Genomic DNA, 13,207 nt, shown 5'->3' with positions numbered 1-13,207 from the left:
TTGACGCAAACTTGATAAATGTTTGCACGCACATTCACCCCTGGGCCTGACAGGTTCAACATTCCTGTGTAGTGTTTAGGGAAGGGCCGAGGAGGATATAAAGACCCGCTGCAGACGCAAGCATCAGAGTGACCAGCTTCCAATCTCAGGTTAAGGTTTGAGAAGTCATACGAGCATCATCATGAGCCACAGTCCAGAGAGAATGTCCTCATACCGCCGCCACTTCGAGGGAACCATGGCTGTCTCCAACGCCTACCAGGTCAGGGTGTCCAGTCCCTCTCCCAGCCGCAGGGACACACGTCACCGGTCTGCCAGCTTCACCAGGAGTGGAGGGTCAATGGGACGCAGGTCTATCTCAAACAAGTCTCGTATGACCAGGTGAGTGTAACTCTTCAACTGACTAATTAAAACTGAACTTTAGTGATAAAAATAATTCAGATCACTCAGATTATTTGCAAATTGTTATTCTTTAATTGGTGCTTTGATATTACTTAAAACATTTGTTTAACCACAGTTTGATGGTGTTCAAAGTATAAACAGATTTTGAAGTCAGTGGATTTCATTAGAAGACTGTTAAAAAAATGTCCTGTCCTGTCAGCAGGGTGTATCAACCCCAAGAATAAAGAGCAATAAACTGTATGGGGATGAAAACAAAGAAGCCGAACTTTAAATATATATCTATAAAAAGGGAAACTATACATATATAACTATAAATGTCTATCACTTTTCTGTCCTGCAAACTCTTCTCTGATCTTGCCTGCAGCAGTGCGAGCATGGGAACACTTTGTGTAGGCACCTCCATGGGATTTGGGCCTAAATTGGATCTGGATGCAGCTTCAGCAGCGAACCAGGCCTTTATGATGACCCGGACCAGTGAAAGACAGGAGATGATTGCCCTCAATGACCGCCTGGCAGCATATATTGAAAAGGTAAAGGATCGACAACAAGTGGCTGCACAAATCATTATTTCCCTTGAGTGAAATACTGTCTTGTCTTTAGCCACTCTCTTTTATTGTGTTAGCATCTGAACAAAATCAGAATTTTTTTTCATGAAAATTTTCTTATAGGTGAGGAATCTGGAGTCAAAAAATAAGCTGCTGGAGGCTGAAATTGATGCTCTAAAGAGCCGCCACGTAAAACCATCAGGCCTCAGGCAGCTGTACGAGTCCCAGCTGAAAGATCTGAAAAGGGTTGCCGAGCAGATGAGAGTCCAGAAGGTGTGTTGGTGTGGTTGTGCATGTGTGTTTTGGGGCGTCACGTTCATTAAACAGTTCTACAGTTTTATTTGGCAGACTCTTTTGTCCAAAGCGACGTACAACACAAGCAAGAAATTAAAGGGAAAACCTTAATGCGTCAAAGTGCTACAAGTTATTTGGCGGCAGGTGCTGCCATCTGGTGCTAGAAGATTTTTTTCCCCATGTAGAATAATGTAGCTGTGACTAACCACAATTAATCGCTACAACAGTATAGTTCAACCTTCAACAATGTTCAGTAATCAGTGCTGAAAATTCATTAAGAGCTTGGTATGAGACCTTCTGACTCATTCTACCCCTGAGGACAAAAAGGAGAGCTTAAGTGACATCTCTTAAAAGTAGAAAGGGACTCTGTGGAATGTCTAGAGTTTGGTAATTCATTCCACCATTTAGGCACAACAGAGGAGAAGAGTCTGGCTAGTGATTTGGAGCCACACTGGGCTTGAAGCACCTGGCGTCTTTAACAAGGAGAGCGTGGCAGGCGAGAAGGAGTGTAGACCTTGGATGAGGGACCCCAGGTAGGCAGTAGCCATTCTTGTCAATGTTTTGCAAGCCAGAAAAAAGCTTTGAATTTGATTCAAGCTGCCACTGGAAGCCAGTGAGGAGAGGTTAACAGCGGGGTGAGGTGTTGTTTTAGTCTGGCTAAGGACCAGACGTGTTGCTGCATTCTGGATCATCTGCAGAGGTCTAAATGTACACGCAGAATTTGTCTTTTGAAATGTTTACAAACAAATAAAAATGTTTGTATCATTGTCTGCGGTGGTGAATGAAAGTGCAAGACCAGTCTCAAAACAGTGCTCCATTTTCATTTATTGAATTCTAAATCTGTTTATTCTGTCTGTACAGGATCTGTCTGTGGTCGCCAAGGAGGCGGTGATGGGCCAACTGGACATGCTGAAGTCCAAGTATGAAGAAGCAGTGGAGGCCAGGAAAAAGACGGAGCAGGACATTGAGATCCTCCGCCCGGTTAGAAACACTTGGATCTGAAACCTTAAGAATAGAAGATTTTTTTTTTTTATCTTTGTTGATTCAACCAAACTATGATAAGTACTTGCCTCCTGTGTTCCAGGATGTGGATAAAGCAACTTCTGCTCGGATTGCTCTGGAGAAGCGTCAAGAACAGCTGGAGATTGAGCTGGCTTTCCTGCAGAGAGTTCAAAAGGAGGTAAACTCTGTTTGTCCAGTTTCAGAGAGAGAGCCAACCACTGATGACTGGCATGCCTTTCATTTTATCATTCATGTTTTAAAGAGCCTGTAATTGGTGCTGTGACAGCTCAGACTTAAACAGAGACACCTTTGATGGATTGAGTGAGACTACTATCAGGGAGGTGTGAAATTTGAGAGGAAAAAGTTGTGACTACTTTATAGTAAATTAATGTTTCCCATTGGCGTTGATGTATACTTTCAGATTCAGTCCTCAGTGTTTCAGTGCTTCATTGGTTGTTTGTAATTCCCTGAAAGGAAGTTGAGGAGCTGATGCAAAGGATCTATTCTGCTACCTCCAAAGTGGAATTGAGCTTTGGCCTCCCAGACCTCTCCTCTGCTCTCAAAGAGATTCAGTCCCAGTATGACAGCATTGCTGCCAAAAACCTGCAGGTAGAGTGCAACTACACAGACATGTCATATTTATTTCAACTTTTACAATACATTTCTGCTCTAATTTTTATATTATATAGTCTAGATTTTTCAAACTTGTATAAATGTTTTTAAATGTACCCTGGGCTTTGATTAAGAAGTTAAAGACTCTTTAGAAGATGAACAAAAACATTACCGCTGGAGTCGGACCCAAAACTCTTACGCAATAACTTCTTAACCCATCCTTTTGAGATAAAACCAAATGTTTGTTAAAAATCAAATTAAGAATGCTCTTGTTCGTCTCCAGGAAATGGATGCTTGGTACAGCTCAAAGTTTCAGGACCTGAGTAATGCCTCCAACCAACACGTCCAAAGTGTCCGAAGTCTGAGGGAGCAAATCGCAGCTTACAAAAAGGAGGTGAGTTTGAGTTTTGACTAAATAGTTGTTCCATTTATCGCTTCCTAGCTTGACAAAAACTCTGTGTGTGTGTGTGTGTTTAGATTCTCAACAAGGAACGTGAGTTGGAAGCGCTGCAGACGAGGAATGAGTACTTGGTGGCTCAGATTCGTGAATCAATTGAGAAACACAAGAAGGAGGAGGAGAACCTGGAGGTTAGTGAGTCAGTTTAGATGTTCACGTAGTAGCTTCACAGATGGTGTTTTACTAAATCAAACATGTTTGTTATGTTGCATCAGGAGCATATAAGTGCGATGAAGATGGATCTGAAGGTGACCAAAGAGAAGATTGCTCTGCTGCTGCGAGAATATCAAGAACTGCTGAACGCAAAGATGTCGATGGAGATTGAGATCATCACCTACAGGTGAGAGCCACGTCCTGCTTTAAAGCACCATGTGGTTCCCTCTTTATATTTATGGAAAATACAATGTATACGGTGAAAGAAATATTGCATCAGCAGTTCTTCCACCTACTTTCTCCTATGTGTCTTTTCCAGGAAACTAATTGAAGGGGAAGATAGCCGTCTGAGCACCATGGTCCATAATCTGTCCCTGACTGGAGTCCTGCAGCTCACTTCCAGCGTCAGCTCACATGCTACATCAGCCTCCACTTCAATCTGCGAGAGCTCATCAGGCACTGCCGGGAATCCAAAGGCTGCTGAAGGACTGGGTGTTGGAGGTGCTTTGTTAGCGTCCCACAGCGACTTTAATGAACAGGCAACGGAGATGTCTGAGAGGAAGACTCTCCTTGTGAGGTAACGGTTGACAGAGCATTCATCATATGCTTTATTCAAGTCATTCTAAGTCAGAATTTAAGGAAAGTGGGTGAGGGCTACTGGATGAGGCCTGCTAAAAAAACAGTTTGTTTTTTTACATTATCTGTTATTCTGACTTTGAAGTCATATTTCTGTAAAAAGAAAGTCATAATTCTGGGATGGAAGTCAGAGTTTTTAAATTTTCACAGAATTAGGATTTGTTCGAGATTATTCTGAGATTTTTGGCAAATTTCAGTTTTTTTTCCCCAAGTAGCTTGGATTTTTTTTCTCACAATTTTAAGGGAAAAAAAAAAGAAAAATTCATGTTTTTTCCCCTTTAAAATTGTGGTGGTTTCAGCTTTAATTACAGAATTCAAATATTAGAATTCAAATTAAGTTTTTTTCTCAGAATGACTTTAAAGTCATCAAATATCTGCCAAATTTATTACATTTTTTTTTTTATCGGCCTTAAGTTATTTTTCAGTGACCCTCATCCTCTTCCCTGAAATCATTAATTTGGAGTCAGATGATACAGAAAAATATAGATATTCTTACATCTAATTGTTTCCTTTTTCTCCCAGAACAGTTAAGACAGAGGATGACACTTATGAAAGCGACACGCAGGAGCGCACCTTTACCATTTCTGGAGCAGCTGACACAGATGAAGACTAGCTCATTCATCCTACGCAAGCATTTTATGTCAGTTTTTTTTCAAGGGGTTGAAACTGGTAAAATCTAAAAATTGGATTTTGAAATGAAAAAAAAAAACAAAACAGAAAAAATCAAAGAATGTTACCATTATCCTTAACAATGATTCATGCTGCTCTGCCTGCCCCTAACACCCTGTCAGCTTATCTCTGCCTTTCTGCTCGTTTAATCCTCCTATGTGTCAGCAACACAGCGCATTGTTTTAAAGTAACCAAATAAACCACAAGCAAGCCATCATGGTCATTGTTTTCATTTATTTTTGCATAATTTATTTTATGTAAAACTGCAAAGGCTTTTTCATTCAAGCCAAGTATGATTGCTACAACTCACCACATGTAAACTTGAGATTTTACCGTTTCAGACAAACATAAAGTCAGTCCTCACAATGATTTAGTTTGTGGGAAGTTATATGATAACAAAAAGTGACACCATCTTTAAAAAGGTCTAAATCTTCTTGAAATTTGTGCAGAAGGTTTAATCGTGGCATAGACTTTTATCTTTATTACATAGAAACCCCAAATGTAAAGGCACAGAGTATTACATAAAAAAAAATCAAGAAGTAACATTAATTCCATTCATTATTCCCAGGAGTGTACTTTCTTAAATCTCAATAACAAACAAGCAAAAACTGAAACCAGGAGTAGGGTTCAGCAACAATCAAAAAATAACATGGCACCTGGATTTAGTAGTTTTGATCATTTACAACAAAAGAAAATTATTTATGTACTTAACATAAGAAGCACCTTTTGATTTGTTGGTGTTCTGTGATTGTGTGTTTTCAGTGAGAAGGTTTAGGTTCATCACCCACTCCTCCAGCCAAATGATAAACTGCAAGGCTAACCTCATGTGCCAGTGCATCAGCACTCTCCTGAAACACAAACATAACATCTGGATGTATCAGGGGATGAAGACTGAGTACAGAAAAATGTCTCTAAAGACCAAAATAAACCTCCTACCTGTGTTTCAGCTTCAGCGTACACTCTCACCACATCCTCAGTACCAGACGGTCTCACGAAAGAACGAGCCTGTTTGTACTTCTTCACCAAAGAGTCGATGGATTCCTGTAGTCCTGCAGGGCTCACTGCCCGTCTCTCTGCATCCTCTGTGTCTATCACCCTGCGGTCTGCCACCTACAGGGAAATATCACACACAGTTTCAATAATTTCGTATGCAGTATGATTTCCTCCTACTGCCTTTAGAGGTATTGTCTATCAACTTCCTTCAAATCCACTTAAGAAAATGTAATCAGTGATTATGTGAAACTGACATAGATGCTGTTGATCAAAATCAGACAAAAAGTTCATAATTCTTGCAAAAAAAGCTTCGCTTATAAGTGCAATGATACATAAAGACCAGCCCAAAGCAGCTCAAATAAATCCAATACATCTTAAAACTGACAATTTCCACTCAGAAGGTCTTGCAGGTCTTCAGCCAGAATGCTACCAGATGCTGTGTGATTACTACACTGCTGTGAAATACATCCTGGAGTTAAGTGTGAGAAAATTCAATCAGATGTAGGGCAGTTTTGGGATTTAAAATAGAAATGAATCTCATTCATAAACTGTACCTTGACTTTGAGCTGCCTGTTTGGCAGGTCCGTGTAGATGGCGTCCCACTGCTGCACAGTTATACCCTTGATGGCTAAGATGGCTTCAATCAGCAGCATGTCAGATATGGCATCACCTACGGTCTTCAAGAGAAAACAACAACACGCAGATCAAGATCAGAGAGAGTGTAATAATAATGTTTTAATTCAAAAATCCCTGGTCGTGTGTGTTTACCTGGTTGATGACGTTGATGGTGTTCTGCAGTAGCAGAGCTGCTCTCTTCGTCTCATCATCTGTGCTGGAGCTCTCAGCAAGCTGCTGGATCTTCTCCTCCGCTGCTTTGCTGAACAACACCTGAGCACAAAATAAACACAACAACATGTTCAGACTAATTTGTTAACCAAACTACACATAGTCAAACAATGACACAAAAAGAGTGAGTTCCGTCGATGTGTTGTCTGATCTACTTACGGTTCCATGACCATTGGCCTCAAAGTAAACTCCAATATCAAACTCCAGCGCTGCATGATGAAGGTGCTTCACTCCTGTTTTAGTGCACCTCACGATTAACTGGGAAAAAAACATAAATTCTGTGAACTACAGATCATCAATACAAACAAAGGGTAGAAAAAAGAGACGCTTGTGTTTTCTCACCTTCATAGTGTTTTCCAAGTAGTGTGTTGAGCTGCCATTAGCATAGGCAGTTTGCACCACTGCTATCTTCAGGTCTAACTGAGCCTGTAAAAGAAGAACAAAGTATTCACTGAAGAGGGAAGTCACTAAGAATGGGTTGTTGCAGCTACTAGCACCAATAATTGTGCTTCATTTGCTTCAGTTTGTTTGTTTTTCTGTGAACAATATAACTCAAAAGTAATGAATGGATCTTGATGAAATTTTCAGGAAATGTTCAAAATGGGATAAGGGAGAAGTGATTACATTTTGAAAGTGATCTGGATCACCGAATGGATCTAAGATATTTTAAAGGATTCTTTATCATTGTGAGATATGGCCATTTTCACCATCTGTGTATATAACTCCATGATAAATGGTTGGATTGCTTTGCAAAACAATACAAGACAAGGTCACCATAATTTCTGACTGATGTTAAAGTACAATCCAGGTCCTGGCAATATTCTGGGTACTACAATCCAGAATATGAAATATGTACTGGGTCATCATAATTTTTAACACTGTCAGGTAACAAATTATGGTACAAACCTGCAACTAACACCAAATTGTAGCAGACAGTCTGCTGAAAGGAAGTATAACATTAAAGTAGGACTGAAGTGTTGGTGACAATCACAATATGCTTGGCGGAGGTGTGCGCTCTCTGAGTGCTTTTCTAGTTGTAGAGTGTGTCCATGACAGATGACACAAATTTCACAGCTTGTATCCTGCTTTCAGCCCTTTATGTGCTGGGGTTGAGCCACATACAGCCTAGACTTTTTTTTTTTTTGAACTGATTATTATACAAATTGAAGTGATCAAAGTAATGTTTTTGGGCGTTACAGGTATGGTATATTATTAACGCTCAAGCGCAGTTACCACATGGCATTGGGTAAAAATTTCTCTTCAATTGTGCAGGGCTGTTACTACCCCTTTTGAATTTGGTGTTTCAAAATAAGGATCATTTGTATAGAAAGAGGCACCTTGTGCTCCACATAAATGTGTAGTGGCCCATTCAAATTCATGCATAACACACTGGCACATGAGACGCTATTTGCGAATTTAACCCTTAGCATGTGCACTGTGAATCTAGTAAGTAAAAGATATATGCAATCCTCTTTTGAATCAGGCCCTGAATTTATTTTAAAATGTTGTTTTTGTGCATGAATTCTTAGAAAATACCTGAGTGAGCAGCTCTTTAAGATACGTGCTGATGAGCGTGGCAATTTTGTCTCCATCCAGAAGGTGAAACTTTCCTTCAGAGTCGGTGTAGTAGTAAACTATTCTGTCAGCATCACCATCATAGGAACAACAACGCTCTCCTGGGTTTATCTTCATGCCTTCACAGATAGAAAATCCAGTTAGGTTAGAAGTGGTACAGTAAAAATATACAACTCTTCTTCTACATATTCTCTTTATATTTATTTGCTATTCTTAAAGAGGTGGGAAAAAGTGGCAGAAAGATTTCCCCCTTTTTACACATTTATGCAGCCTGAGTTTGTGCCTGCATAACTGCTCAGGCCATTTATAAAACAGATTTCATATCAAAGTTGAGTAAACTTTATATTTATGTTTGACAATTTGTTGAGAAACAGTCTCCATCTTGTGGTCAAACTTAATATCTATGATTTCAAAAAAACCTCAGCAACATTTTATATCACATTTGATTTAATATTTTGAAAAATAAAAGAAAATAGAAAGGCCCATCTGCATCTTTTTCTCCTCTTTAAACCACCCACAGAGACGCACAGAGTCTAAATTTCCTTTATGATGACTCTTAAAAGCCTCTTTGTACCATTTGGAGGTTTTTGCTGCACTTTGACAAAGTCAGCCCCACACTGGTGGTTTAGTTTTCCTTCACTGCCGTCATTGAACAGAGAAACATGCAGCTCCTTCTTCAGTTGACTCTCCATTTCTCGCACCTTTAGAGCGCCAATACCATTAGCACCGTCCACTGAAAGGTGCTTCTGATCATCTGTGCAATTAGACGCCTGCAAAAAATAGTTAAGTATTAAAATTATTCACCAACAACCCAACCACACTCAAGTGTGTAGGATTTTAATTAATTATCAAGACACATTGAGTTTTCTTACATTCTTTGTGAGTTGAATGAAGGCTTGGCAGAGTTTGTTGTAGTATCCTTCCACTGTGGCTTCACCATATTTCCCCTGTGTGTTCTGACAGCACACCATGTAGTGGAGCTGTGGGGTGGTCACTAAACCATAGTCTGATGAAAATATAAAGAGTAGGGAGCACAAAAGTTAATACAGGAAAGAAACAAATTAATTAAAAGTGAGAACAAACTACTCTACCTTTGCTGTGACCACCAAGCGCTGACACTCCATCTAACACAGCTTGAGCAAGGAGAACACTGCTGCTCCTGTAGCAAGAGGACACAGATGTTTCTTTGTATAATTTAAAATACTCATCCCGGGTTAATCAAACAAATAAAGAAAACTGATTAACACAACACCACGTACCTGGTGTCTTTGCCCACAAACACATTAGCCTCCTCACTCATGTTTATGGCGTCCTTCTCTATGATGTCCCTCAGAGCAGTGATCAAGTCCTCCTGCTCAGCGTTGGCGAGCTGTGTGGCATAGCCCTCCCATGTTTGTGTCACCATTTCCCCCATGGGGTCAATCAGTTTCACTCCATTGTCCTCCTGCACAAAAGCAAGTAAAGAGACAAGGACATGCAGGAGTTACAGGATTGTGTGTTTTAGCATTAAATAAAAGGAGAGAAAGAATCTGTTAAGTATTCAAAGAAAATATCAAAGCAGAACATCAATAAAGTGACAAAAGAAACAGTAGTAGTTGGAAAATGTAAATAGATATGAACACCAAAAGGACATTTTACAAAAATAGATAAATAAAAATTAAAACAACTTATAGAAATCAAAAACTTCAAGTATGAGACTTTCTGAAACTTTCTCTCACCTCTGGGTTGTGTGAAGCTGTGACCATGACTCCGATGGTGGCTTTGGTCTTTTTGGAGCGGAGAGATGCCAGAAGGCCCATCCTGAACATGATGTGGTCCAGATGTTTGGCATTAGTCCTGAAACCAGCAGTGCCATACTGCAAAACTAATCCCGCTGGCTTCGGATGCAGACTGGACTGCTTTGTAACTTCCTCAAACTGGGCCATTCCTGAATCACAGTATAAAAACAAGACAAAACAAATTCTTACAAGAACATAATACTGAATCAAAATCATGAATGTACTACACATAACACATGGAGTATTAGGGGATAAAACTACTTGTGCTGCATAATGATCCCAGTAACAGCCAATTATTTTTTACTTTTTAAAAACGCCTTTAATAAAGAAGTACTTAAACAATTGATGTTACCTAGACAAGAAGGATTACCCTTTGTGGTGCTACCGCAGGTAATAAAATAACTGGACCCACACCATCATGTCAAAATACATCCAGTAATCACACAGTTTCTATTTCTTAGTTTATCTCTGAATTCAGCCATTCGTCTTATCCATTCGTTATTTTCTTGTCTTTCTTTCTGTATTCTTGATAAGGTTTGTCTTCTTTTGTCTTTTGAAAATCACTTTATAAGACTGTTTTGAAAAGTACTTTCTAAACAAAGTTTTTTAAATAATCATTATTTTACTGGTACTACAACAAATATGTGTATAAAGCACCTTAATTCTTAAGCAGTTTATAATAGGGTAAATTTAAACTTTTTCAGAAGAAAACAACCGTGCCCTTTTCGAAAGTGGCAGATGAAATGGGCATTAACATTTTCTTTGGCTCAGAAAACAGTGCCTATGTAAGGCTATCACACAGCATATAAAAGGAAAAGACGGGGGCAAAGTCTGCTTTGATTTACAGCAGCAGTCCGTCGCCCACTTTCGAGAAAGACTCGGTAAACTAAATCATATCAACTGAATGTCAAACCAGCCATAATAAAAGTTAAAGTGACAGGTTTAACATACACATGAAACACATACAGGTTCCCAGCAAGAAAAACAACAACAGCGAAGGAGACGCACTTACACTAAGTACTAGATTTAAAAGGAGTTTGTTTTACTCACTTCGTGTCTTTTGTAAAGTTTAAATATTAGTTAAGAGTTGTCAATGAAATAGCTCCTGTTCTTCTCTTCCATCCCCTCTTCCGCATCATCTGTCAACGTGGCTGCACTTCCGCATACGTCATGGGACGCAAGCACGCTCGCCGTACGTGTCAGTGTGCGTTTAGCTTCGCTTCATATGATTATTTTATTTCGTTTAATGCTCTGATGCGGTACAAACAAAAAATCCCAACCGCTTTTAACTAGAATTCAATCTTTTTATTTACTCTGGTACGTTTATTTAAAAAAATGGCTTCTCACTTTAAAAGTTGTTCATTTATAAAAAAAATATCGGTCGATCTCCAGAAAAGGAAAAAAAAACCTTAGCTATTTAGAGCCGGTATAGCTAATCGGAAAAATATGCCTTAAAATGTTTATACATGTATTCATTAAACATTTAGCTACTCTCCAGTGCATATAATTCAAAATTTGCAGGACATAATAAGCCAAATTTCTCTTAGGCGGATCACCCAAATTTCTGTAGGCTATAGCCTACTTACATATTTCTTGCAGAGCCTGTTTCTGTGCATGCTGAGCTTGCTGACCTGTTTGATATTCTTTGTAGCATGCAGCAGCATATGCTACAGTCACGCTCGTAAATTAACCCTTTGGTGCAGTGATATGAGTTTTTGTACAGTGACCCCGTGTCGACTCCCCTTTAAGAGACGTGGGATGAAACGTGTGCCATCCAACCCTGTCCAAGCATTGCAGGGGGAGGGGGTCTGGACGGACGTATAGATGAACCCAATAAAAAAAAAACAACAAATGACAGAAGGGGAAGGCGAGAAGGAAATTCCCTCCTGTCGTTTCCTCTTTCTTGCCCTGCACTGAGTTGGCGACACCTCCGGAGAGCGATGCGCATTTTCTCTCTAAAATAGAGGACCACAGCATCTGAAGCGGCTTTTTAGAGCCGAGACGGAGCGTTCACAGAGGAAACGCCGTAATCTGACTGGATATTGGCAAATTTGGACCTCGACAAATTCATTCAAACCTAATGCGCCCTCCAAACGGGATATTTGACCGATCCATGGAGTATTGATTTTCATTTTAATAAGAATATTTTTGGACATTTTTTAAATTCATCATTTTTTGAAAATATACGGTTAATGCTGTAGGGTGAGAAACCAGCTTTCATTGCCAGCTGAGTGTTACATAACCGAGTGGCATTAGCTGTCCAAGGTGCTGAACTGAAGCGGTCGGAGCCTAAAACAGGACGAGCCGACGGGAATTCACAACCTTGCGTAAGTCTACTCACGTCGCCATGTAAATTAACAACGTGACTGCACGATTTAGTGCGAAAATATGGTTCATGATGTTGTTTTGAGCTCATTTTCTGCGTTTTTATCCGCCCACACAGAAGGTCACAGGCCTATCCATCGGGGGAGAGGAAAGCACGAAATAGATCACTGAGGCTCCGGGAAGAAGCTGGGTTTTTTTTTATTTACGCTTTCCCCTCATCGTCCCGAAGTGAAACACATTCCTGAGGTGGTCGATTCAGCGGAGAGAGAAAATGTCGGGGCAAACGCTCACGGATCGCATTGCCGCTGCGCAATACCAGCTAACGGGATCAGATATGGCCCGAGCTGTGTGCAAAGCAACCACTCATGAAGTGATGGCGCCCAAGAAAAAGCACCTGGAGTGTAAGTGTAGTTCTTCCTCCTCTTTCCTGCCACAAGGCCTAGCTTTACAGGTCTCATCTTACCGCACACACATCCACCATAACCGCATATACAACCATCTTATCATTATGACCACTCATTTAGATCCCCTTAGCTTAAAAGGGTGTGGTGCCATAATGAATTGATGTAGCCACGATGATGACCCCTCTGGTGACCCTCTGTGTCAGCCTTCACTAAAGATGATGGAAACCTACAGAGAGAAAGAGAGAGTGGGGGAGAAGAGGTCATAATTTAAGGTGGACTGACAGGTCCACAGACCTTTGAATGGGCTCTTTTTTTTAAAAAAAAGGCACATTTCACAGAGCTTTTAAAGGCCTGCATGATACTGGGTGTAGTATTTTGCTCACACGTGAAATTAAAATGTTAATATAGCTAAGAAACAGCCTTTAAATCATTGAAAGATACCTCATGTTGGTGATACAGGCCACAAAGTTACAGCTGATTAATATGATTCAACATCACAGCTTCACTGACACATCTACA

The 13,207-nt window shown here is 40.1% G+C and overlaps 3 protein-coding genes across 5 annotated transcripts in view; 2 read left to right on the top strand and 1 right to left on the bottom strand.

Annotated features, from left to right (window-relative positions):
* The first annotated feature begins 35 nt into the window (after positions 1-35).
* ngs (notochord granular surface) lies at positions 36-4,873 on the top strand. Of its 3 annotated transcripts, none has more exons than XM_074685565.1 (11): positions 36-378; positions 767-929; positions 1,068-1,217; positions 2,100-2,219; positions 2,323-2,418; positions 2,715-2,849; positions 3,136-3,246; positions 3,330-3,440; positions 3,525-3,649; positions 3,782-4,039; positions 4,621-4,873. In XM_074685565.1, exons 1-11 carry the CDS (start codon positions 182-184, stop codon positions 4,709-4,711), a joined length of 1,557 nt encoding a protein of 518 aa, XP_074541666.1. In that variant the 5' UTR covers positions 36-181; the 3' UTR covers positions 4,712-4,873. The 3 variants fall into 3 exon arrangements, with proteins under 3 accessions (XP_074541666.1, XP_074541664.1, XP_074541667.1); XM_074685563.1 differs by having other exon boundaries at positions 764-929; XM_074685566.1 differs by having other exon boundaries at positions 764-929; positions 4,626-4,674.
* A 115-nt stretch (positions 4,874-4,988) lies between these two features.
* Positions 4,989-11,331, bottom strand: pgm3 (phosphoglucomutase 3). Its single transcript, XM_074685896.1, has 13 exons — positions 11,010-11,331; positions 9,900-10,108; positions 9,441-9,625; positions 9,273-9,340; positions 9,054-9,187; positions 8,756-8,951; positions 8,143-8,300; positions 6,949-7,032; positions 6,766-6,864; positions 6,529-6,648; positions 6,315-6,437; positions 5,704-5,877; positions 4,989-5,615 (listed from the first exon to the last, which is right to left on the bottom strand). The coding sequence occupies exons 2-13, from the start codon at positions 10,104-10,106 to the stop codon at positions 5,526-5,528; spliced, it is 1,638 nt and encodes a 545-aa protein (XP_074541997.1). The 5' UTR covers positions 10,107-10,108; positions 11,010-11,331; the 3' UTR covers positions 4,989-5,525.
* A 355-nt stretch (positions 11,332-11,686) lies between these two features.
* The window catches only part of LOC141802354 (clathrin coat assembly protein AP180-like), a 28,165-nt gene continuing 26,644 nt past the window's right edge, over positions 11,687-13,207 (top strand). The window contains exons 1-2 of the mRNA XM_074685898.1: positions 11,687-12,286; positions 12,403-12,685. Coding sequence (XP_074541999.1) covers positions 12,556-12,685 — 130 coding nt within the window. The 5' untranslated portion in view covers positions 11,687-12,286; positions 12,403-12,555. The remainder of the gene's footprint in view (positions 12,287-12,402; positions 12,686-13,207) is intronic.

The sequence above is a fragment of the Halichoeres trimaculatus genome, unplaced genomic scaffold (assembly GCF_033239565.1).
Source record: "Halichoeres trimaculatus isolate MK-OKI-2021-1 unplaced genomic scaffold, fHalTri1.1 fHalTri1_scaffold_13, whole genome shotgun sequence".
Lineage (NCBI taxonomy): Eukaryota > Metazoa > Chordata > Actinopteri > Labriformes > Labridae > Halichoeres > Halichoeres trimaculatus.
Note: the sequence above shows the minus strand (reverse complement) of the source record. Positions and strands in the feature narration are given on the sequence as shown.